This window comes from Polyodon spathula, chromosome 18 (assembly GCF_017654505.1).
Source record: "Polyodon spathula isolate WHYD16114869_AA chromosome 18, ASM1765450v1, whole genome shotgun sequence".
NCBI classification, from domain to species: Eukaryota; Metazoa; Chordata; class Actinopteri; order Acipenseriformes; family Polyodontidae; genus Polyodon; species Polyodon spathula.
The window spans coordinates 27,444,675-27,469,034 of NC_054551.1; the positions used below are offsets into that span (position 1 = coordinate 27,444,675).

Sequence of the window (24,360 nt, forward strand, 5' to 3'; positions counted from 1 at the left end):
GGACTGGAAGTCGGTCCTATAGACCGATGAGTCAAAATTTGAAATATTTGGGTACAACCGCCGAGTATTTCGAAGATGCAGAGAGGATGAGCGCATGAGTTCTGCATGTGTGGGTCCCACTGTCAAGCATGGAGGAAGCAATGTCATGGTCTGGGGTTGTTTGCTGGTGACAGAGTTGGTGATCTTTACCAAGTCCATGGCAAGCTCAACCAGCATGGCTATCATAGCATACTTCAGAGGCATGCCATTCCATCAGGATTACGGCTAGTTGGGTAGTCCTTCATTCTTCAGCAAGATAATCACCCGAAACACACCTCAAAGTTGTGCAAGAACTAGCAGGCGAAGAAGGAAAGTGAAAGACAACTCAATCTAATAACCTGGCCTGCCCAGTCTCCAAACCTCAATCCCATAGAACTTGTACGGGACGAACTGGAGAGAAGAGTCAAAACAAAGCTACCCACAAGTTCCCTACATCTCTGGGAACTGCTGCAGAAGAGCTGGGAAGACATTTCTGGTGATTTCCTGCTGAAACTTGTATTTGTGAGGCTGTTATTAAGGCAAAGGGTGGCTATTTTGAGGAATCCAAGATTTAGAGACAATTTTCAATTTTCTTGAGCATTGCTTTGATACTCCTTATGTTTTGTTTTGCATATTGTAACATGTGTTTTCATTTTAAAGTATTTACAGAAACGTATACGACGTAAAACATTGTCAATTATGAAAAAATCAAGTTTCCAGCAAGTGTACTCAAACTTTTGACTGGTACTGTATGTGTGTACACACACACACATATATATGTCCTGGAAAAAGTAATACATGAAAACAAACTATAACAGATACATGCTCCCCCCCCCCCCCCCCCCTCCTCAGTATGAACACCGTTCTACCAGTAGCAATCAACACATACATCTTTGTATATTATCAATAATAAGTTAACATACCGGCACTTTGAAAGGGGAAGAGTTTGGTCCATCCATGGAGCTGTTCTTCTCGGAGCTCCCGAGTCCCGATATACTTCTCCTTCTGGGGGACCTTTCGGCAGACACCTCTGTAACACAACAGATGACCATTACAAGGAGGCCAAGAGCTACTGTATAACACTATACAGTTTGACTTTTCTTATAGGCTAGTATAAACTCTTAATTATATTCCAGAAAGTGCCAGTAGTTTTAGATTGAGCCTCATTTTACCTGCTTGCCACTACATTACTGTGAAAAAGACATGCAACTCCCTGCTACTACTGTACGTGCAGCAGTTGCACAGCCGATGTTATCAAAGACATCTGCACTCTGTACTGTATCTCACAATCAAAACAAATAAAACAAGACCCTACTGCTGTACAGCAATTCTCTAAAACAGCAGATGCATTATGAGCAGTTTCAATACAAACTTCTGAACTGTGTCCTGCCAATGACTTCAACCATGCCCTAGAAGTACTTTACCGAACCATCTCAAAAGAGAGGCACTCCGTTTCTGTGCCCATCTGTAATCCTTTGCTTCTCTTAGTACATGTCAACAAAGGTTGACAATACAAAGATACAAAAATACAAAGCAAGTTCAGATCTGAGCTACTGATGGCACTAATGTAAATTGGTTTTATGCAATCAAGGCCCACATACAGTAACACATGAAAATATTGATTATAAATATTAAAAACAAAAAGCTTCAATTATTGGGAGACAACTCTGGTATTGTTTCAATCGAAAATAACCTTATCCTTACTGGACCAGTCTTCTCAGACTTTGCTGAGGTTATTCCATACGTCTTGTTTGACACTGTCACAAAGATGAAAACTACTACTTGTCTCTTAGATCCCACTCCCTATTCCTTGTTTAAGTCCTGTTTTTCAGTCTTCAGTCATTACTAATCTTATTAATACATCTTTGAATTCTGGAGTAGTGCTCTCAGGGTTTCAATTGGCTGCTATTACACCACTGCTTAAAAAGCCCACGTTGGATGCCTCTGCATTCTGCAATTAGAGGTCCAATTCTAACTTACCCTTCCTGGCCAAAGTTTTAGAACAGGCTGTAGCAGTCGCTTTTGGTATCAAATCAGCTTTATGAAATGCTCTTTTTGCAGGTATCTGCTCTAAGGTTATTAAAAGGTTACAGTATGTTCAAAATAGTGCTGCCTATATTCTCAGAAAGACCAAGAAACATGAGCATATACTTCCTGTTCTTGCTTCTCTCCATTGGCTGCCAGTTAAATATAGGATTGATTTTAAGGTTTTATTACTAACTTATAAAGCCTTACATTCTCAAGACCCTGCCTATCTTAGGGATCTCCTTCAGTACCATACCTAAATGCAGATTGAGATCTGGTAACAATGTTCTTTTGTCTGTGCCTAGGACTCGTCTGCGCACTGTGGGTGATCGGGGCTTTCTGCTCTTTAGCCCCACGCCTATGGAACGCCCTATCGGGCTATTTGAAAAATTGTGACTCTGTTGATGTTTTGAAATCTAATCTTAAAACTCACTTCTTTCGATTGGCTTTCTGTAAATGATCTGTTGTTCTTACTGTTTGGAAATATCTGTTTTAATGCTGCTTTGTGATTTTTAAATGAGAAGCGCTATATAAATAAAATGTATTATTAAAGCTAATGTATTAAATGTAGCAATGTATGCATTCACTTTAGTAATAAACTCACAGCACTGTGCATGCGGTGCATTCAAACTAAAACCCACTCGCGCATGCACGCACACGCAGGCATGCACGCAATTCACCTGAAGTCTCCAAGCTCTCCTTTAACCAGTCTACTGTAAAACATTTGTAGAATGCTGGCAAACCTTTGGCAATATCCACCTCAAGGCAGAAAAAGCTACTGCACTCCTGTACTGTAAGTGCTTTGCTTCATAATGCTACCCATCTGACAACTTGGACAAACATTTCTACAGTCTACACTTGCTCCACTCTTGTTTGGCAACTGAGCAATTATCACAGGTAATTGGACACAAGTAGTCCCACTGTAACTGGCTGCCGTCTGCCTTCACTCACTGTATAAAACATAACCAAGAGGAACATTTGATCAAATTCAGAGATAGTTGGTCTCTTCATATTGTATAAAATGAAACCACTCTCATCAATTCGAGCTATGAGCTTCATATAGCGCTGCAGTGCCTGATGAAGTGACCCTCCACATGTGACCTAATACAGTATATTATATACAGCAAGTACAGGTTACAAGAAATTTCAATATGAATGACAGTTTCTGAAAAGGGCCACCGTCTTTTTGCTGGCACATAAAATAAGAGGGGTTTTGCGCTCAGTCATATTGAAGAGACTTTTGGTCTTTCACGCATGCTCTAGAAACATTATGTGGTTCTTTGCTTGTTGCTCCACTTCCCCAAGTGCTTCATTCCAAGAGCTCCTTGGAATTAAGCACACTTAGTAAACATGGCTACCCTGAATAAATCCTCCAACAATCAATTACTTAATTAATACCTTCAAGTAGTACAGCAAACTTCTGAAAGTCAGCAGCCTGGCCAGAAAACTAAATACAAAATGGCATCTTTTTAGAAACATAAAATAAATAGCTCTAAAAGTTCATTTTTATGTGCAGAACCACTTTTGTTGATACAGCAATAAAAAATACTAAAAGAAACTAGTAAAACTGACCAGTACAGGTCGCATATCTGACCAGCACATAACCGCCCCGATCAATTAACCGCCTTGCTAAATAAATAAATAAATACATACATATTAAAATTAGGCTATGAGAGTAATGGTATTGGCAGCTACTGCAGCATCCGCGATGGAAACAGAAAGAAAGCGTTATACCAATCAACCTTGTGGTGCGTTCCCCTTTAAGAGAGACAGGCTGTGTGTGTGTCTCAGTCAGCTGTGACTAGCAGTGACGTTTCAATAAACCAGTTGCGAAAGCTTTGTTTTACTCTTTTCTTGTGCAATGTGTTTATATGATGGAGCGCATGCATGGTTGTATAGCTTTTAAATACATTTAAATTAAACAAAGCAAGTGTCACAAATGCAATGCTTACCGGTTGTTTGTTTAAAATAGCCGAAGCAATATTTAAACCAAGCTTCTTATCAGCTGTTGGCAATATCAAGAAAGAGCGCAAAGTACCGTGACAGAGATATTAAGAAAGCAGAACCAAAGAGACAGGGACTTCTAGAGTTAAGAAAGAAGCCATCAGTTGCAGGTTACTGTACATTTACCATTTGTTTTGTATTTTTTTTTCTTTTTAGCTTTGCGTGGAGATGGAATATAGTAAACTGTCTAACACTGTGTATTGTAGCCTAATTAATCTTGTTTACGTTTGTTTAAAGCAAAGAATTTCCCTGTGTTTAAAGCAGTTTGAGTGTTGTTTTTGTTCACTAACCTATTTATGCATGTGTAAATGTTCATTTTCTATAGATGTTTGCAAATCTGACTTTTTCACATATCCGCCTATACCCCAGTCCACAGGGGGTCGGACATGAAAAGCTGTACTGTACTTATACTGTAGACAGTAACTACAATAAACCAACTGGAGTACTGTACCAATAACATTTTTTAACAGATCAAAATTGTAATTAACTGTAATATTACATAACTATTACATGTACTGTAGGTAGAAATTAGCATCATACATATAATTTACATATATAACTACTGTATTAAAAATAAAGTTGTATACCTCTATCACAAATGTTCCCCATCGCTTGAAGAAAATCACATGGACACCTCTATCCAGCAGCTGATTGGCAGTGCACAGGCTCTGACTTAGCCAATCAGCAATGTTCAGTTTCCACCTTTGGTCATCGTTTAACCAGCTCCATCGTTTTTGAAAAGTTGCTCTATACCTCACCAGTTAATACACAGTGTCCCACTGTCAGCGCTGTCCTCCTGTTCCATGTATACCCTCTCTCTCTCGGATTCTGTCATAACCTTCACTGTATCACTGGCCCAGACTTTGGCTGTGACAGGATGAGATTTTACCGCAGTTACTCAATCAATCTCTCCAGCTGCATTACTCTATTACTCTCAATCGAGCTGCTTCTGCTGCGGTCTGCCTGCTGGCTGCACCTCAGAGACATTGCACTGAACAAAGCTCCCGTAGTAGCAAGAATTAAGAGAAATGTATAGTCGTACAAAACTGAAAATCTAAAGTTTCCTTTAATGGTTGCCTAGCAAAACCGTACCTCAAAATACCCAAGCACATCCGACTTCATTTCCAAAATGATCGTGTCTTGCATTTTTGCAGAGGCTGCGATCCCCTGTCCAGAGTTTACTGTAACTCCCCAAGGGGTAGTACAGTACAGAACTGTAGATCAGCTGCTACAGTACTGTGACTCATTATTTTTTTTAGACTGTATTATTCACATTTGAACACATATGTATTGTTTAGTGAAACAACAATAGAAATCCTGCTCAATTTAAAAATAATTTCCATTCCATAAGAGTAGGTGTTGAAACTGTAATTTACAACTAATTCTCTCCATTTAGTTTTTTTTTTTTCTATTAAACCCAATACACTCTTAAACTGTATATTTTAAATGCAACATTAAGTGTTATACTTTACAGTGGGCTACATTATATTTAGGCTAATATGTTAACACACATTGCACAGCTATGGCCAAAAGTTTTATATTCTATGGGGTTATGCAAAACATTTAGCCATAGCTGTATAATAACACATGCATACTCAGAGACAAGCAATACATAAGATACAGTCTAATTAAAGCAGAATTGCCACAAAGTGTATTCTTCAATCAATAGCTTAGGTATGATCTGACCTAAAATTGAACAGCTCTGCTTAATCTCAAGACTGTGGGAAACACAGTTTTTGTACCAGGCCCACTTTGTGTTCACAGATGGAAGAGTTAAAAGATCAGCCTTTTCCAAAGTAGCGTGCTCCTGTCTGGCACTCCACCCTTCATTTCCCTCACAACAAGATCGATGTATCTTCCTAAATTTCTGCATTCAATTACAGCAAAGCTCTGCCACACTGCAAAATGTAATTTACTGTACTATCAGAAAATACAGTACTGTTAAACCATGCTGCACATAACAGTATAAACTTCCACTTAATACAATCTTTTTTTTTAACCAATAATTGTATGCCAAACAGCACTTGGAAATACTGTACTAATGTCAACTAATGATAACATTAACACCAACATATTTTTTGGGGGTATGTCACATTCATATAGCCAAGAGAAATTCAACAAAAAAATGCATTTCAGCATTGATAATGATATTGAAGTGTTTCTGCTACTGTACTAAAATAATCCATAAATAAATCACATAAAACTGATAAATATCAGTCCCATGCCAGTGATTCAAAAAACAGAAAATATGAAATACACAACGGAGACTGTATTTTGATAAAGAATATGGATTGATTTGAATGTGTGTCTACTGTGAGTTAGAATTGCATTTCATCTGCACTTCTCTGACACAAATGCACAGTACAGTACTAACCAGCTGTAGGATGTAGCTTGCCTTTCAAATTAACACAGCAAAGACTGGTCCAGTTAACGTGTTTCCATGACGCCACAGTAGATTCATCAATCACAGGCCAATTCCCAGTAGAGAACCCATTGATCTGTTCCAATGGAATTGAGCTGCTGATTTACGCTTATGAGACTGAACTTGGCTCATTAGTGTTTTTTCTGAATGACAAGTAATACTTTTTTTAAACAAAGTTACTAAGCCGAGGCTGCTCGCATTACTGCATTATTACACAGTAAATAACTTGACAGGTTCCAATGATAAAGCGATAATATGATAGTGACAAAGTGATGTCACTTGTCATCATGTTTTGCAAGGGAAACGTACATCGCCAACTTCTGAATTTGAAACCAGCAGGAAAAAAACACAATAGATAATAGCCTACATGTTTCTATATTACTTTATGTGACAGAATTTACAATATGCTTCCAGCTAACAGATGTACTGTATGTTAAAATGTTAGTAAAATTAATAACACAATGGCACCAGGTCAGATTTTAAAATTCATTTCAGCTGACATTTGCCACTGATGATGAGATCCAAAACCAATTATTATAAAAAGCATTATAAAACTATCAATGGCTTTAAATAAACAATTGATGGGGCATACTTGTCAACTGCAGTGTTTCCTTTTTTCTGTGTTTCGCTACTATCTCAATTTTATTTCAGTGTAAAACCTCAATGCACAGAACATCATGTACTGTACAATGTACAATAATACTGGTCAGGCGCTTGGATACAAATGTACATGCTAACTTACAAACCGTTTTGACTTTGTTTTAGTTAGCATATTACAACAAGTTTAAACAGTTACCTCACAGCCCCTTGCAGTGCAAACTTTTAAAATACATTATTGTGAGAATGAAATAAATATCGTACAGTACACTTATTACAGTAGCCTGTAATAACAGTAATGCGGGTCAAAGAGGAATTACTGTGTAACCTTAATATCCAGTGGCTTTTTTTAAAATAAAAAATAATAAAAAGTGCACCATTGTACATAATGCCACAAGAGAGAGGGCATGAATTTAGGGCATAGAGTAAATCAATTTAAAGCATCACTTTTTTAAAGCAGTGATTTCTTATTTCTGGTTAAGGTACAGTAGGTATATGGATGGTGCTGTCTTTGTAGGGGATGGAAATCATTCTCACAGCAGCAAAGAAGAAAGAATCTGAGGCTGGGCATCCCTTTTTAGCCAGTTATATGAATAATTAATTGAGCCCATCCATGCTCAAATATCACTGCAGTGATGGTCTGTGGATTTTAATGTAAGGACAGGCAAGATGAAAACAAGATAATCTCAAAGATTCAATCATTGAGAAAGCCAATAAAATATTCACAAAAGCCGATTAAGATGTTAAACCTACAGTGCTTCTTCAGATGGTATAACGGAGGGTTTATTTTAAAATCTATACTGTACAAAGATTGGATTGTAAAATGGAAACTGAACCAATAAACACAAGTATATATTTTGAATAGAATTATCTGCTACGTACAGTATACAGTAGAAAGTGTTGCCAGATTTTCAGTATTGTGCATTCTTATTCATATATTTACCTTACGCTTTTTCTCATTTATCTTTTATAATCTTGTAATCTGGACACGTACAACTTTAGGCTACAACAGTGCTTAACAGGTGTTACAGTACGATGCAGTATTACAGTTACAGTATTATTTTTATTATTATTGTTATTATTAACAGGCAAAGCAAGGTTTAAAAGAATTACATTTTATATGTTAATCTTCAGCTTATGCATTTGTTCTATGAGCATGCATGTTCAGTTTAACGATAATAAAACCTTAGGATGCATTTACTGGTGCTGGCTTAAAAAACTGCATTAGCTGTAATCACGTTACAAGCTTCCCTTTCCATTATAACAGATTACACATCTTAACTCCTTTTGAAGCAATCTTTAATAAAAATATTGATTATTTAAAGTGGACATCTATTCTCAGGCAGTAGGCCTAATTCTAGTAACAGAAACCCAGAGTTGGGTGATAGGATGAGTAGTGTGATTTTTACAGGGAGTACGAACTACATTTCCCAGAATGCCCCATGGCTAAATTAAGTGTCAATCACTCAAAGTGACAACTCCTTAGGCAATTGATAGGGACATACGAGTCTTGTTTATTCTAAACTATTGTCACTCCACAATTTTAAAGCTCCAACAACAGCAAGCAGTGTCACAGAGTGACTACTGTACCCCACTTCAGGGTCAGCATATCCGTATCCATCTCTCATCTCATATGCCAAACAGTATGATGTAAAGAAACTGTCCGAGAATGAAGTATGAAGCATGTAAGTAACACAGGTGTCTCTGAGGTTAAAATTTCAAGCTACTGTACCTGGGATTTTGGATTTTAACCCCAAGTTTTAGTAATGGAAAAATACATATCCTGCACAGACCAATGGAAATTGTCAATAAAAAAAAAAAAAAAGTACCCTCTGTAACTGAACTCAAGGTGAAAAGATTGACAATGTGATAGAGAGTCTAGTCACTGCTCTACCAACATCCTGAAAATATGCCTAGGAGGGACTAATAAAGTATTCCAAGAATCTAAAGCAACCTGCTTTTGCCGGTACAGAACCTACAGTTCAAAACCAGTAAACAAAGATTACACATTGATTATTATGATTATGGTCAACAATACGGCCACTTAAGTTTCACAGCACAGACTATTTTTAGTGTTCTCATGGTCCCCGTCAGATACGAATTGAAGGACCAGCCTTTCCTCAAGATTTCCTTGATAACCCCTAATAAGGACGTTCAGCTCCATTCCAACTTAAAAGATTTTAGTTTAGCAAGGAACAAAAACCTAATAAAACAATGCAAAAGATGTCCTCTCTCTGCAATGTGAAGGGAGTCATGGTCGATGACCCTCTGGTACAGTAACAATGAAAACAGGGCTCTGGATGAGGTGCTGGCTTAGCTGGGACATCAGAACCCAGACAGACGTGATTTACAGTATTGCTCAACAGGTACAGTTCAATACATTTAAGAAAAAATAAATAAATAAAACTGTCATTCCCACCAGACTAAATATTTAATAGTAAAACATCTTAGCTAGCGCCTTCATCAGCGTTCTACTTGAAAAACTAAGTACAGTACAATGTTGCATATCTGACCCCCTGTGGACTGGGGTATAGGCGGATATGTGAAAAAGTCAGACTTGCGAACATCTATAGAAAAAGCATTTACACATCCATAATTAAGTTAGTAAACAAAAACACCACTCAAACTGCTTTAAAAAGTGTGGAATTGTTTTGCTTTAAAAGTAAGCAAATGTAAACAAGGTTAATTAGGCCACAAATACACAATGTTGCTATGTGGTTTGCTATAAGTCATCTCCACGCAAAGCTTTAAAAAAAAAAAAAAAAAAAAAAAAAAAAAAAGTAACCTGCAACTGATGGCTTCTTTCTTAACTCTAGAAGTCCCTGCCTCCTTGGTTCTGCTTTCTTAATATCTCTGTCATGGTACTTTGCGATCTTCTTGATATTGCTAACAGCCGATAAGCAGCTCGGTTTGAATATGGCTTTGGCTATTTTAAACAAACAGCTGGTAAGCACTGCATTTATGAAGCTTGCTTTGTTTAATTCAAATGCATTTAAAAGCTAAAACACACTGCCAATATCTGCAAGCGTGCGCGCCATCATATTAATGCATACAGCCGTCTCTGAAAGGGATACGCACCAAAAGGCTGATTGCTATAACGCTTTCTTTCTGTTTCCATCGCGGCAACTGCATTTTCTGCCAATGCCATTATTCTCATAGCCTACTTTTAACATTTATTTAATTGATCAGGGCGGTTATCTGACAGTTGGATATGCAACGTTCCACTGTACCAGTAAATGGAAAACTCCTAGCAACCATTTAAAATATTTACTTGTAAACCAAATTTCAGAGCAGACTGTCAATAGAGCACACTGACCTCTGAGACAGTGCTACACAAGTGGCCTGCACTCGAAAGTTAAATAAGAAAAAAAAAAAAACAGTATACAGTACTATAGGGAATAAAGTATTCAGAAGACAGGTAACACACATGATTCAGGTTAATGCCACACAAAGGCATGTGTTTTTGTAACTCGTGTTCTTGTGTCTCATTGTCAAGGATTCAGCACCCTCCCTGCACCTGAGGCCCGGATTAACCCTGCCTGACACCCAAACTGTGACTAAAATTTTTTTTTCCTGTGCACTTACTGATAAACCAGGCAGTCAAGCTAATTGGGGAAATGTCGTAATTAGTTACAAATCCATTAAATAACCCTAACTGATCCATACTGTACTGTGCCAATCGAAACCAGCAAACCTGTGTCACCAGACAAGACAACCTGTGTTTTAACAAGTTCAACAATTATTTAGAACAGATATGTATTTATTAACCTTTTTTTTTTTAAATAGCTTGTTAGGTACGCTGCAATCATCAAATAGATTCAACTTCATGCATGCTTGCTGACAACATAAGTTGTTGACCGTTTACAAAATCAGTGCAATGTTAATGAGCAGAAAAGAGTGATGTTTTATTATTGTAATTATCAATATTCGGCAAGTAACCACAGTAAGTCACCTTTTGAGTACACACTGAGTGTTCAACATAATTACAGCAAGAAAAAAAGAAGAGTAAAAAGGAAAGTTATCTTTAAAGAATTGTATGTTTTCAACTACTTTAATACAGGTCTTTTATTGCTAAACTTTCTGCTGCCAATTTGCAAGGAACTACGTTTGGCACAATGGCTCAAATATACAGCATTGTGATGTATTACTCAGCAAATTGATAGACAGCCTCCACTTTGTAAACACAAGTGGGGTATTGTTTTCCTTTTGTTTTGGGTTTATTTTACAACAGGTATATCTGGTGAAACTGTATTGTGCAATAAAGCACTCCTTTTGAATGTGGTGGCGGTGGAATTATAAAATGCCCATCTCCACTCAACAGTTATTTTCTTACAGTCAACATGCATATCAAAACAAGACATATAAACAAAAAAGGAAAACACTTCGAGGAAAAACAAACAACGTTGTTCCTGTTTCAAAGCAGTGCGTTACCACTTCCACTGAATCAACGCGCAACTTGGAGGTGGTCAAAGACCGGCGAATGATTCAACAGCGACGGCTATTGAACCACTTCACTGTCAAACTCTACAACCTACGCCAATCACTTCCCCAAATAATCTAAAAATAACTCTTTGAAAAGTTGTTATCGTTATCTGGTCGGACCCGAAACAATAATGACTCTGCAATTACTGATAAGACCACATAAAGTTCCCCTCTACTGTAACATATGCTACTATAAAACTTCTAGTACACTTGTTTCAAATTACACTACAATACAGACACTCGCTGGGCTGCGGATATCGATATGAAGAGGTTATTTCAACATATTTTAATATCGGTAGTTAATACTGAGTTTAGTTAGTCGATACTGGTGAAGAAAGAGTTGGTTACTCTTTGGTCAAATGTTTCAACGCCTGTCTTATGCCTTATGAATGTTATTACCGCCCAACAGAATGGCAATGATTAGAAAACAGAAATAAGATAATACAAATTAAAAAAAATAATAATAATAAAAGAAAAATATAACTTACCTGTAAACTGCGTGATGTTATGCTGTTGTTACACGCCCTGCATGCTTGCACCACACTGCCTGTGCAACGATCAAGAAAGTTAACATTTCTTTCTAGCTCATTCTTTAGCCTCTATGCTTGCCTCTTTCTCACCCCCAAACCGTTTGGAATGTTGACACGCCACATCCCAAGCCAGTCAAACCCACTCAGCTTCTATTATGCTCCTCTATTCACTGGAGCACAATAATAAGCAGCCTTCCTACCTCCGAATCCGAATGCAAACACACAAATGACGCGTGCATCGTTCCTTGAGCTGAGCTCCCTTGCCCCTTCTCAGATCTCATCTGTCTCTGGCTCAACAGGGGGTCTTTTCTCTATTCCATCTCTTGCGTTTACTCTAACTGTTTTTTTTTTTTTTCATGGGTTTTCTTTTACTGTATGTCAACCAATGTCACCAAATCCACCAGCCTCTTGGGAATGCTGACGCTTTTAGTCATTACGTTGTAAAATCAAATGTTTATTTATTGCCAGTTAATCTGTGAATGTAAAAAAAAAAGAAAACGTACAGCAAGTTCAAAGTGCATAACATGCCACAACGTATCCTTTGTACTTGACGCTAGTTTGCAATTATTTCCCTCTATCCTCCTTTACAAGAGCTGTTTGATAAAGATAATGCTAATTTAAAATCAATCAATTTAAATCCGACGATACTTTAAAATAATGTTTATTTTTTACCTGAAGGCAGTTTATTTTTAAATTGTTTTCCCGCTCGTCAAAAACAAAACAAGTTTAACATTAATACCACATGCTGTTAAGTATATTTTCTTTCTTAGCCTGCTCGTGTCGTTGTTATGAAAAGTACACAGTCTTAACAGCAGGGCTTCCTGCACATGTATAACACATACTGCACTAGTCTGTGAACCAGTGTTGCAGTGTCACCAGAAAAAAAAAAATAAATAAAAAAGCGGCACGGTCTTTCAAAAGAAGCACAACCTGTTTCAGAGGAAAGGGGGAGTGTGGGTGTTTATACAAATTCCGTATTTTTTTTTTAAATAGTTTTTCTTTCGAACGAGTGGGGATAGGATTCTAAAATTGTAAAAGCGATTTTGTATTAAAGCGATTGTATTAAAGGGATTTGTTAAAATAACAAGCCCAGTTCCGCGTATTATAAGCGGACTTGGCAACTGTGCTGTGAACCCATCCTCCCGCTAAACTCACAGCCCAGTCATGATAAAAGGGCAATGACGCAGATCCTCTGAGATGCACAGTGCGTGACTGAGCGGGATAAACACAACTCTCATGCGGATATTCGCTGTTGGTATGGAGGGGAAGCAAGATCACCACGGTTATGATACTGTACTGGTAGTCACACAATATGTTACCTGTGACAGCTGCATAAGCCATTTTAGTCTGGAGTCAAAATAATGCATTTGCTAGATGGCAAAGTAATTGTTGCATTCAAAATACAGAATTCAAATTTAAATAAGCAAGCAGAGTCACATTACTAAAATAAAACAAAAGAAAAAAATGTCTTTAAAACAGCTATTGTGCTGAAGCGAGTACCTAAATATACTCAGATTGGCAAGGGGTTGAAACCTGTGTTGTGCCAGACCTGTCTCTTTCAGCATGAGCTATTTAAGGATGACCAGCACTGGCAAAAGGGGCAAACAAATGTGTTCTAATTATTTGCTGCACACTGATGCAGCCTTGTACTGCTGGGGTTAACTACTCCCAAACCTGCGGCACTGCATAGGCGAAATATTTCCCAGTAACTTGAGATGTCACATCTGCAACAGATCTGCCGACCCTCTCTGCCTCATCAATCAGAAACAATCGGAACTTGCAAAAAGAGTCTTCCATTCCGACAGGGACTCCAAGAACCCAGTATGAGAGGCTTTACTGGAAGATTTAGACAAACAATATGTGTCATGCTTCCAGCACTATGTACCGAAACTGCACTGTACCGTGGCTCATTCAAATATTGAGATATTCAAATGCACCAAATTTGCAAGATCTAAACCCTACGGCTTCAATCACGACTGTATACTTATTGAGGTTTCATTGCAGCTTGGAGCATTTCTTTCCTTTCCAGGCCTCCACAATGAACTGATTGTAGCTTAAGTTATTTGCCACAGTGCGCACAATATAGTTCTCAATGCTTCATCCATAACTATTAAACACTCAAAAGCGATGAATTTAGAAATACTAAAAGAAACTAAAATTCAAAAACTATTTCCAGTTTCTTGGCGCTTCTAAAATGGAAGCTTGTACTGTAAGACATTATTTTGCTGTGAAGCATGCAATGGAGTCCCACCTTATTGTTAAAACCACCTGGATGAATGTGTGGGTTTAGCATGTTAAAAAAAAAAAAAAAAAACACACACAGCTGACCGAAGCATAGCACAAGACTAAGAGCCTTTGACAAGCAGACTCCCTTTACAGCCAATCTTTTTTGCATTAGACAATATTTACATGGGGACTTACAGAAAGATTTTCTTTATATCTGAAACTGATTCACATGTTATGGGATTGTTATAGGAAAGCTGCACTTTGTGCGTATCAAAGCCCTTTAAAAAAGACGCATTTTCCATAGATACAAAAACACCACACAGGCTACAATATTCCACTATTTCTACTTTACTGTAGCAGTATATCAAATACAGTAGTTTAAAAACGTTTCACACAGTGAAACAATGTTAAAAGCCATGAAGGTCACAAGTACAGTGACTGGTACAGGCAGGGATGTGAAAAACAGTTCAAAGAAATCTCCTGGTGTGACCAAGAGCGGTGGCAACCAACTGTATCATGCAGCTTTTAAAATAGTTTTAAAATAGTTTTAAAAGCTGCATGGTCCCACCAACACGTTCAGTCTTGAACTAAAATGCAACTCATGTGTGACTGCTTGCTTTCATTATTACAGTACATAATACAATTAGATTGAAGCAGCTAGACTATCACCTCAGCTTGGTCTATCAGGGGTAAATCATTTATAAGTAACTGCATTCTTCAAAACTGATGGGATGGGTGCAGATAAGTCAGTTAAAAGTGAAATTCATTAAAAAAAAAAAAAAAACTTGTTTTTACAGCGTATTACTTTTATTCATTTTAACCAGCATAGGTTATAGCTGTCATATAGTGTATACCACTTTTGCGGCCATTGAAAAAACCTCTCAATTAAATGATATTGTTATATAGGCTGGATTTCTTGAATAATTTGGGTATTGCTTTAGAATACTGCATACGCACCAATTTTGCAATTAAGCTGTAGTTTACGCATTGGAAGATTGTGAAATGGATCCCTGGCCAGCATTGACTAAGCCTTAGCGTTAGTCAAAACTAAGCATCACAGGGCCAAACACGATGCAGATAGACTCCAGAGGGAATGTACTATAATTCCTACTTAATTTGAAAAATAACAAACCACTGGGATGAGGGTTAGTTAGTCATTTCATCTCAGGGGTATCACTACGCATTATAACCCATAGAAAGTGATCTTGCTTGACTAACTTTTTACATCACTTTGAAATGAAGAAAACAGTGGTGGACAGCGAGTGAGAATTCAGCTCGGTGTACAATGTGCAGGGGTTCAAGAATTTAATCTGTAAGCTTGCGTAGGGAAAGAACATTACATGACAACCAGCTTTGTCAAACTACATGCACTTCTGTAAAAGAGCAATAATCACCACCCACAAAACAAATCAATTCCTAGACAAACAGGGTACAAAATTCAAGGCTGTTTTAAAGGCCTGAGGCAATTGTAAAACCACTGTTAAAAGCACTTCAATCAGTAATGCTTCTGGGATGTGTAGCCCTACACCAATGTTCTATAAGACTGATGAAATGTAAATTGCATATTAACCAGAAAGCTCCCAACAAACAACATAACATTGTATTCCAGTGTTAGAAATGGCAACTTTAAAATTGGACAAACTATAACACAGACTAAAATTAATGTAATTCTGGAGCCACAAGCAGAATAAGCTAAGCAGCATGGGATCAGAAGATTTGTGTCACTTCAAGCAATGACACACAAACTGAACAAAACTATTTGAGAAATAGGCCTATTTAATTTTAGTTAGTGTGAAAACAAGAATATTTCTAGTGTAGAAGGAACTCTACTAATGAAATTTCAAATAAAATTGAAAATTAACTTCTTGCAGATTACTTATGAAAACAAATGTGTTTTTTAAATGTAACAAGACAATAATTTTTCACTACACAATAATTGCATTTTTAAAAATATATAATTCCACTGAAAAAGCAGTACCATTTTTATTTATTTATTTATTTTACCATTGTTTTCACAGCTAAGGGCAACTGTCATTGTATAAATGTTTCACTGCAGAACCAGCTAAGAAAATCAGGCATTTTTGTCACTGGTAACCCTAACATTGTCAAACAAAATAGCTCCAGTGCTCTACCTTGTGAACCTTGCTGGCTCTAAATAGAGCTGGCTACAGAATAAAACAGAAATCTGGAGTCTTTCAGAAACGACACGTGTGTATTTCTAAGCAACAGTGGCTGCTGCAATAAATTCACATGGTCTGCAGCAATGATTTGTGTTTGTCTCATGGTGCTAAAATCCTGTGTAAGCAGTCAGTGTATGCAGTTCTCCCTCCTCCTGCTGCTGCACTGAACACACAGGTCCTGCAGGCCACAGACCTCACTGCCCACTCCACTGCTGCTGGGTCAAAAATACAGAACTTTTCTGTCTGTTGCTTTGAATTCCAAACACTGAGCACATGCCCACTTTCCCAAATATCTTCACGCAAACAACTTGATTAAAATAAATCAGCATTCAGTTATTTTGCAGTCTTCTGTTTCATACAGTAAACCAATGAACTATTGTTCAATCACACAGGCTATTCAGAGTAGACCTTTGGTACTTTATTCTGCTTCTGTGCACTGAGCTCACTCAGGTATTAATTATACAAAGCTGGAAATATGAGAGTGCAGAGAGAAAATGAATAGCACATACAACAGACTGTGAAAACACTAAAGAATAAATAAATATACTGTATATTTCCCATTTTAAACACATGGACCCATAACTTTGTGTTAATCTATATGTATTAGAAGAATATTTATAGTCCCTATACAGCAGGTGTTCTGGGGTACAACAGCACCATCTTAAGTTTTCCATAAAATGTAAAACATGCAGCACTGGCTGTCAATGTGTTAACACAGCACCACTGTATGACTATATTGTATGACAACTGAAGCCTGTACAAATACTGGAATTACATCAAAACACTTAAATATCAAGGAAAACGTTATGTTTTTAAAAGCTGTCATTATATTTAGAATTTATAGATTTTTGCTCTGACTACAGTAGATATAAATATCTACTCAGATTTTAAAAACAGATGAAGACAACCTGCTATTTAATTCGGAGGGTATGGAGGCAATGACTATAAGTGTGGGTCCCTGTCCTAACAGTATGCGAGATTATCTTGTACTTCACTCTACTCCCTGGAACACCACGCACAACAGACATAGCTGGGTTACATGCTGGTTCTATACAAATGTGTAAATAAATGGATGGAAAGTGATTTCCTTTCACAATAACTTAGATTTGCAAAGGGCTACACAGGTGTTTTACTTTATTATTTGTATAGTGCATGACGGACCATCTGGTGGTTCAGTTACGACTTACTTCAACAAAACCCAGTTGAAATGCTAAACACTTCATATTTAAAAAAACATGTAACCAGAATAGTCTGGAGAGAAGAATGACTCAATTCCATGAAATAAACTATTCCATAAAATAAACTTGTTAAACTTGTATCCTTTTGTCATATTTAAATGACGGTCTTACCCCAAAGCGAAGAAGAAATATACTTTCATAAGTAGCTACTGTAACAGTTACAAAACACACCTACAGCTTGAAATCAAATACAACAAATCATTGCTGATCAAAAAATGAAAAAGAAATCCAATGTTTTATCAGGTAAATACCTCTGTTCATTTTCCTGACCACATTCCTACTAAAAATTGACTTGAAATCAAATGTACGATTAAGAGTAGTCTCAAAGTTATATTTTGAGGAACTGCACTTGCCCCAAGTCTCTCTGTTTCTGAACGACTTCCCAACTCACCTGATTGAAAACCACACAGAATGTGTCTTGGCATCACTTCTAAGACCAAGTGTGATCTTCACCCAGTTAACTCAATTTATTACTCTTGCTGTGTCAAATCAACCAACCAACCCATGTCTGTTCTCTTGTGTCTGACATTATCTGCAATTGCTGACAACCGGTAATGACTAGCAATACTGCCTCACCACACAGGAAGCATAAGGCTGATGTATTTTTCAGGACTGTATGAGGCACAGCAAAAGAAACACAACATTGCACAGCACTTACGAATTAAAAATCCAATTCTACAGCAGGCTGTGCATCATTTTCAGTAGTGACTTATAAAGTAGAAATACAGCCATACCGTCTTTAATAACCAATACACCAACCCTTGTGTATCAAACAATTACGGAATGTCAAAGTTTATAATCTACTACTTTATGGGCAAATATAACTTACTACTTCATAACCCCTTCACCTGAACCTAACCTGTTTAACACCATTATAGAGATCAGACAACATCTGTATGACAATACAGCATTATCACAAAAATAGTGGAGAGTCCAATAACTGCAAGTGCAGCAGCTCTTTCTTAGTAAAGCACAGTGTGTTTGTTTAAAATCATTCTAAAATTAACATACTATCAAAGTTGTGTGGTCACGATCACACCATTAATGCAAGGAGAGGTGCAACACCATAATAACAGATAGTAGATCAAATTTCCATACTTTATTATTTAAAAAGAACAAAGTTAAAAACAGAGCAATGTTTCAGCCCGGTGCCCTTCATCAAGCTGTAGTGAATAGACAGAGAGCTCGCCATTAAAACACATGAACACTTGACCGCAATGAGTTTGTGATTCAATCATTCAAAATTAACACTTCAAATAGTAATCCCTGCCTCAAGATGGCTTCCAATGTGCCTGCATGGACCTCTCAGAACTACATTTCCCATCATCCTCCTGCTCACATTGTAACTGAGATGGATTTACCAGTGAGAAAGAGGGTGGTGAGAAATGTAGTTCTGAGAGGTCTTGTAGTTTCACCAACATATATAAGTCCACATGGACATTTTATTATGTAAACCACATAATCAGAGACAGATGGAAAGTAATCCTTAATATAATATTTCTGCCCAGAATATGGACGGTGGAAGGTCTAAGATCTCATCAGATTAGTACACTGTGCACAGTGTTGCATGGTTTATTCCCCCAATAGCTTTATTATCAGATAAAAAGTGTGTCTTGGTTACCATCTTTGTTTGTAAGGGGTGGTTCAGAGAAGATTGTTTCTATCTTTTCATTCTCAGCAATTAAATGCTCACCATCCCACCCCTAGCAAAGTCTCTATAAAAAAAGTTTGTCTCTGGCTTACCCAGCTTTGCAACACCCTCATGTGGGTACTCAGGGAATTGCCCCTCCGACGGTACACTGACTGTCCTCCGCAGGCTTCTCCCCTTGGAGGAGTCTGACTGGCTTTCATGGAGCACCTCAACCGGCATCTGTGATGGAGAGAACAAAACCAGCGGTCATGAGAATTCTGAGCCCACACTTTCCCATTCTGTTCATACCACCAGATGATGGAGACTAACATAGTTAATGTGGGATTGTTCCATGTATGGAAAGAGATATTGGTTCACCCTACACTGTATGTTTGCTTTTTTCTGCACATTATTAACATAAAGTCACAGATCATAATTCTTAAAAAAAAAAAACAGAAGATGTTATCTAAAGAGTAAGAACACCAGCTACATAAACACCGGTCCTTTATACAGAAAATGTGATTCCATAGGACTGTGATTCCATAGGACAGTGTGTCTAAACAGGTTACTAGAGTTTACATGGGTTGCACATTATATTTAAATTCACTAGAGGGACCCGAAGGTATGGGCTGGACTTTAAAATCTGTCTAAGGGGTTCACTAGCAAGTAATTTATGAATCTGATCCATACCAGTCTCCTGTTACATAGCAGTTTGAGCCAAGTTTCACATTGGTTTCAATAAGAAACAACATTTCATACCAATGAAGTGTGGAAAATTGGCATCATAGTAAACCTGTATGTATGGTACAGTATAAATAATAATGGAATGGTGTTTCCACTGTCAGCTGTGAGTGTATTTGACAGTATCAAAGAACAGGCCCAGCCACACTGAGGGCACTCCTCTTACCTCTTCCTCCTTGTTGAGCAGTATCAGCTGGCTGTCTGTCAGGATGCAGTACTTCCTCTCCCATGTGGTGGTTTCGGTGTAGGGGGACTGGCCACAAGACAGTCGGTGGGTGGGTGGCCCCTTCACATCTGAAGAAGAAACCAAAAGGAAAGAAGTAGAAAGTGGACAAGAGCAGCAAGTCAAATGTCATATTGTAAACACAAATGTAGGTCCAGTATGCAATACAAACCAACGATGTGTGTTTCACAGAAAAGTTGTATTTACTGCAAAGAACATTACAGTAATTACAGAACACTGTCTCAGTATCTTGTAGAAATAATGACAACACGAAAGTGTAGTTCTAAAAAGCATAGCCTGTCCACAAATGATAGCTTTATGCACAGTATGTTGAGGAATTGGAGAGCTTGATACATTAAATGCTCTTTTTGTGAATCCTGTATTGAGGGGGATGGGAAGAGGTTGAAAAGTATGTGTTTGCATAATATTGTGTGACCACTTGATGGCAGTAAATATATGCAATGTCTCCAACTGATGCACTCACAATAACAAGCAGTCATGCAGTAGGTTTATAGTGTAGTACAGTGCATACTACTTCTCTGGTGACATCAAAGTTCATTGGTAAGGGAGAAAGGGTGAATCCGTCTCCTCTGCAATGCAAATGCTGTGAAACTTCTATAACTTCCAAATAAATAAAATCTAAGCTTAAAGTCAGTGCAAAAGATGCTAGCAATCTGCTGCCTGCAATGTAATGTGCTGGAGTTGCTGTTTGAAATTGTACAGCATTTATTTTAATTTTTTTCCCATTGCCTTGAACAGGGTCACCCACAATCTACTGTAACACAATGTACAAACTAACAATGTAAGTGTATTACAAAGTGATTGAGGCAATAAAAAGGCATCAATTCCTATGCTGTGTGATCCTTGCATACACAAAGACTGTGACCTCCTAGTCCCCAGTACATCAAACCACCTCTAATATCGTATCACTCTGGCTCTTTATGGACATCTTATAAAACGAATAGATAAAGACAGCCTAGTCTGTCACTGACTAAACCAAATCCCCGGACTGTCATAGTACAAAGGCAGAGTATAAAAAAGCTGTAGTTATGAGAATATGATAAAAAAAAAAAAAAAAAAACAACGAATGCATTATCCCAATATAAGGCTACAAACAGTACAGTCAGTACAGTAATTGGCAAAAGAGCAAGTCTGTCACAGCACTGCGCATCACACAGCATGAAAACAGCCAAGTTTCACACTTTCATGTTTATGTCAGCCAAGGGTCAGAGGTCACAAGCTTTAGCCTTTAGGTGCCTGCATATATCATTTTATGGATAGTGAAAGCTCACTGAACAAAAATATATGACCTTAAAAAAGGGGGAGCGAAGGCAGCTGCAGGTTCAACCTGTCAGATCTGAATGAGCCAGGTCTCGGAGCTATGGTGGTCAATTAGAACTGGAGCGACCAGCAGGTGTTGGCGAGAGCACTACTGTAGTATTTCTCCACCAGAAAGCAAATTCGCAGCAGTGAGTTTCAATGAAGACCTGCAAGCACTGACAGATGGGGAAAGCAGGGACACCAGACTGCATTCCTTGTGCCAGATGACATGGTGGGTTTTCAAAAGATTGCAGTCGATGGTAAGAAATTATAGTCTAGTACAGTAAACAGCCTGCTGTAGTTTGTGCATTAGACGACTGTATGTAGGTACTATAAATGACTCAGGTCTCCATCTCCATGTACTTAAAAACACATTCCATATTTTAGAGCAATTTCTATTAAGGCAGCAGGTAGTTCCGTAACTGACCAAGTTTAAGCAATGTTACAAAAAACAGTTAAACAATGATCTTGCTCAGATAATCCCTAAACTTGAAAACACACTGATGTACCTTGTATTTTGATCAATCAACCCCCCTACCAAACATAAAAGCTCAGATACTACACTGCTAAAGAAACATACCATTTTAAGTTTAAAGCTTTTTTTGGACTATGCAGCTGGCTGCATGCTTTAAAAGGAGAGTCTCTATTCTGCATTTTTGTAACCACAAGGCCTCTTTTCTCACACACAACATCCCCTATTAAAATGCAATACTTCTTACAAATAAGATCACTTTCGATATGTTGAAAACATACACTCTATGCCCAGATACTGTGCACTGCAATGTTAAAGTCCAATACTTTTTGTAACAAATGTAGTGATTTTAGTACACAATACCGTACACCAACATAATACCGGTGAAACAATGAGGTTTTCAGTAATTGTGCAAAAAAACTTGGTAGATCATACATGTTAACAATTTGTCTCAATAAAAGATAAAAAGAAGCGAGCATTATGAATTGAGATATTGAATGGTATGCCACTGTGCCACATCCTGTCTTAAAAAAAGCAAAACAAAAACAACCCTGCGCTTTCAGTGCTGTATGGATACTGTATCAAGGGCTTATATCATTTCAAATTTCAAACCTAGAACTTGCGGACAGCATTCCCAGAGGACTTGCTATGAACAGCTGTCAGCGGACTTACACTCAGGAGTCCTGTTTGCTCTTTCATCAGCAGCAGGGCCTCAACACAGACTTCTCTCTTAACACCCACTTCCCAAAATCAACTCCAGACTAAGATAGTAGTTACTGTATTATTAATTACCACAGAAATAATCGTGGAATAAGGTTAGATTTTGTTTCCACTGAAAATGTAAGGAAAATATGAGTTTGCAATGTGGTTCAGGCATATGGTAAACACACAATAGGTATAAAAATAGCTCCTTTGTGAGAAATGCATAAGTGAATGTGTACGAATAACATTACAGCAATGAGGCAGGGATACAGTACAGTACATTCAGCTTTTAGTGGTAAATCAACAGCTTTATCAAAGCCAGCAATGAACAATCTGACCTCACAACTGATCAATAAAGGGCTTAATCAGACGTCATCACAGACCAGCTCGTCAGCTATATATTCGTCATGGAGATCAGTGACATATTGTAACTGTCTTAAGTGTTTATGTAGGCTCCCTTAAAAGTTACCACAATCAATTTGTACAATGATTTTGCAGCTTCCCCAATAGTTATCCTGTTTTTAATATGCTCTTTTGTTTCTGCGTGCATTCTGAAACTGGCTCCACCCTTTAAATGCCCGTCACATGAAGAAAAAAAAAAAAAAGCAGGCAGTGAAATTCAGTCCCTTCCCTATCCAATTACATGTGTTTGTGACTGAAAAAAATCAATAAATAAAAAACAACATTCTGATATATATATATATATATATATATATATATATATATATATATATATATATATATATATATATATATATATATATAAAAACACAAGACATCTGTTTAAATATGTAAAAACTGCTTTGTGTGTCACACTCAAAATACGTCCCACTGTACAATTAAATTACATGGGGTGCGAGGGTTATCTGAGCTCGGGGACCACATTAAAAAAATTGCCAAGCTATATATATATTTTTTAAAAGCCAAGTTGTTTCATAACTTAACTGTTTAGCACTATGCCAGTATAGCATTAAGTTACTGCTGAGTGGCTATGAGGAGGAGGTACTGTAGAAACCAGTGAAGACCCTCCCAGCGCTGTCCGGGTTTAAGACAGCAACGTGGTTGCGCAAGTCCTTGAAGAAGGGGGGATGGAGGGGAGGGCACGGACTCTGACCTATACTCCAGGAAAACTCAATGAATGAGCGGTTAGTCAGATGGGATATTTCAACAGTCTGGAGGAGACAGGTAAGGGAAAAGTTGGGGTTAGGGAAGTCTGGAGGAGAAAGAGGTTAGGGAAATCTGGAGGAGAAAGAGGAGGCACATATTTTATGTTAGATTTTGAAAGCCACAGGAAATTGAAACTATCCTCTCGGGGTCAACGGATGACACCATTAGACAACTAAGCATAGCTGAGATTGCTGCGGTGCTTGAGGCCTCAATGACTGAGAATCTCTGAGCACTTATCCATGAACATAAAAAAGCACAGTAAAAAATTACAGCCATAACCCTTGCTGGCAATGGTTATGTACTATAGCTCTGCAATCAAATTACTAATCCATGGGGTTTGTTCCTCACAGAAGGAATCTGTGTCTGAGAATACACAGTGGTCC

At 37.7% G+C, this 24,360-nt stretch overlaps 1 protein-coding gene across 7 annotated transcripts in view; it reads right to left on the reverse strand.

The window, feature by feature from the left end:
• The window catches only part of LOC121330766 (ras GTPase-activating protein nGAP-like), an 87,103-nt gene that overhangs the window by 21,445 nt on the left and 41,298 nt on the right, over positions 1 to 24,360 (reverse strand). For 5 of the 7 annotated variants that reach the window (XM_041277506.1, XM_041277505.1, XM_041277503.1 and 2 more), the window contains exons 2-4: positions 20,260 to 20,387; positions 19,466 to 19,592; positions 942 to 1,048 (exon numbers count right to left, since the gene is read on the reverse strand). In XM_041277506.1, the coding sequence (XP_041133440.1) occupies positions 942 to 1,048; positions 19,466 to 19,592 (234 nt within the window). In that variant the 5' untranslated portion in view covers positions 20,260 to 20,387. Of the gene's footprint in view, positions 1 to 941; positions 1,049 to 12,036; positions 12,544 to 18,113; positions 18,201 to 19,465; positions 19,593 to 20,259; positions 20,388 to 24,360 lie in introns of those variants that run through there. The other 2 variants (XM_041277507.1, XM_041277508.1) reach the window with 2 other exon arrangements.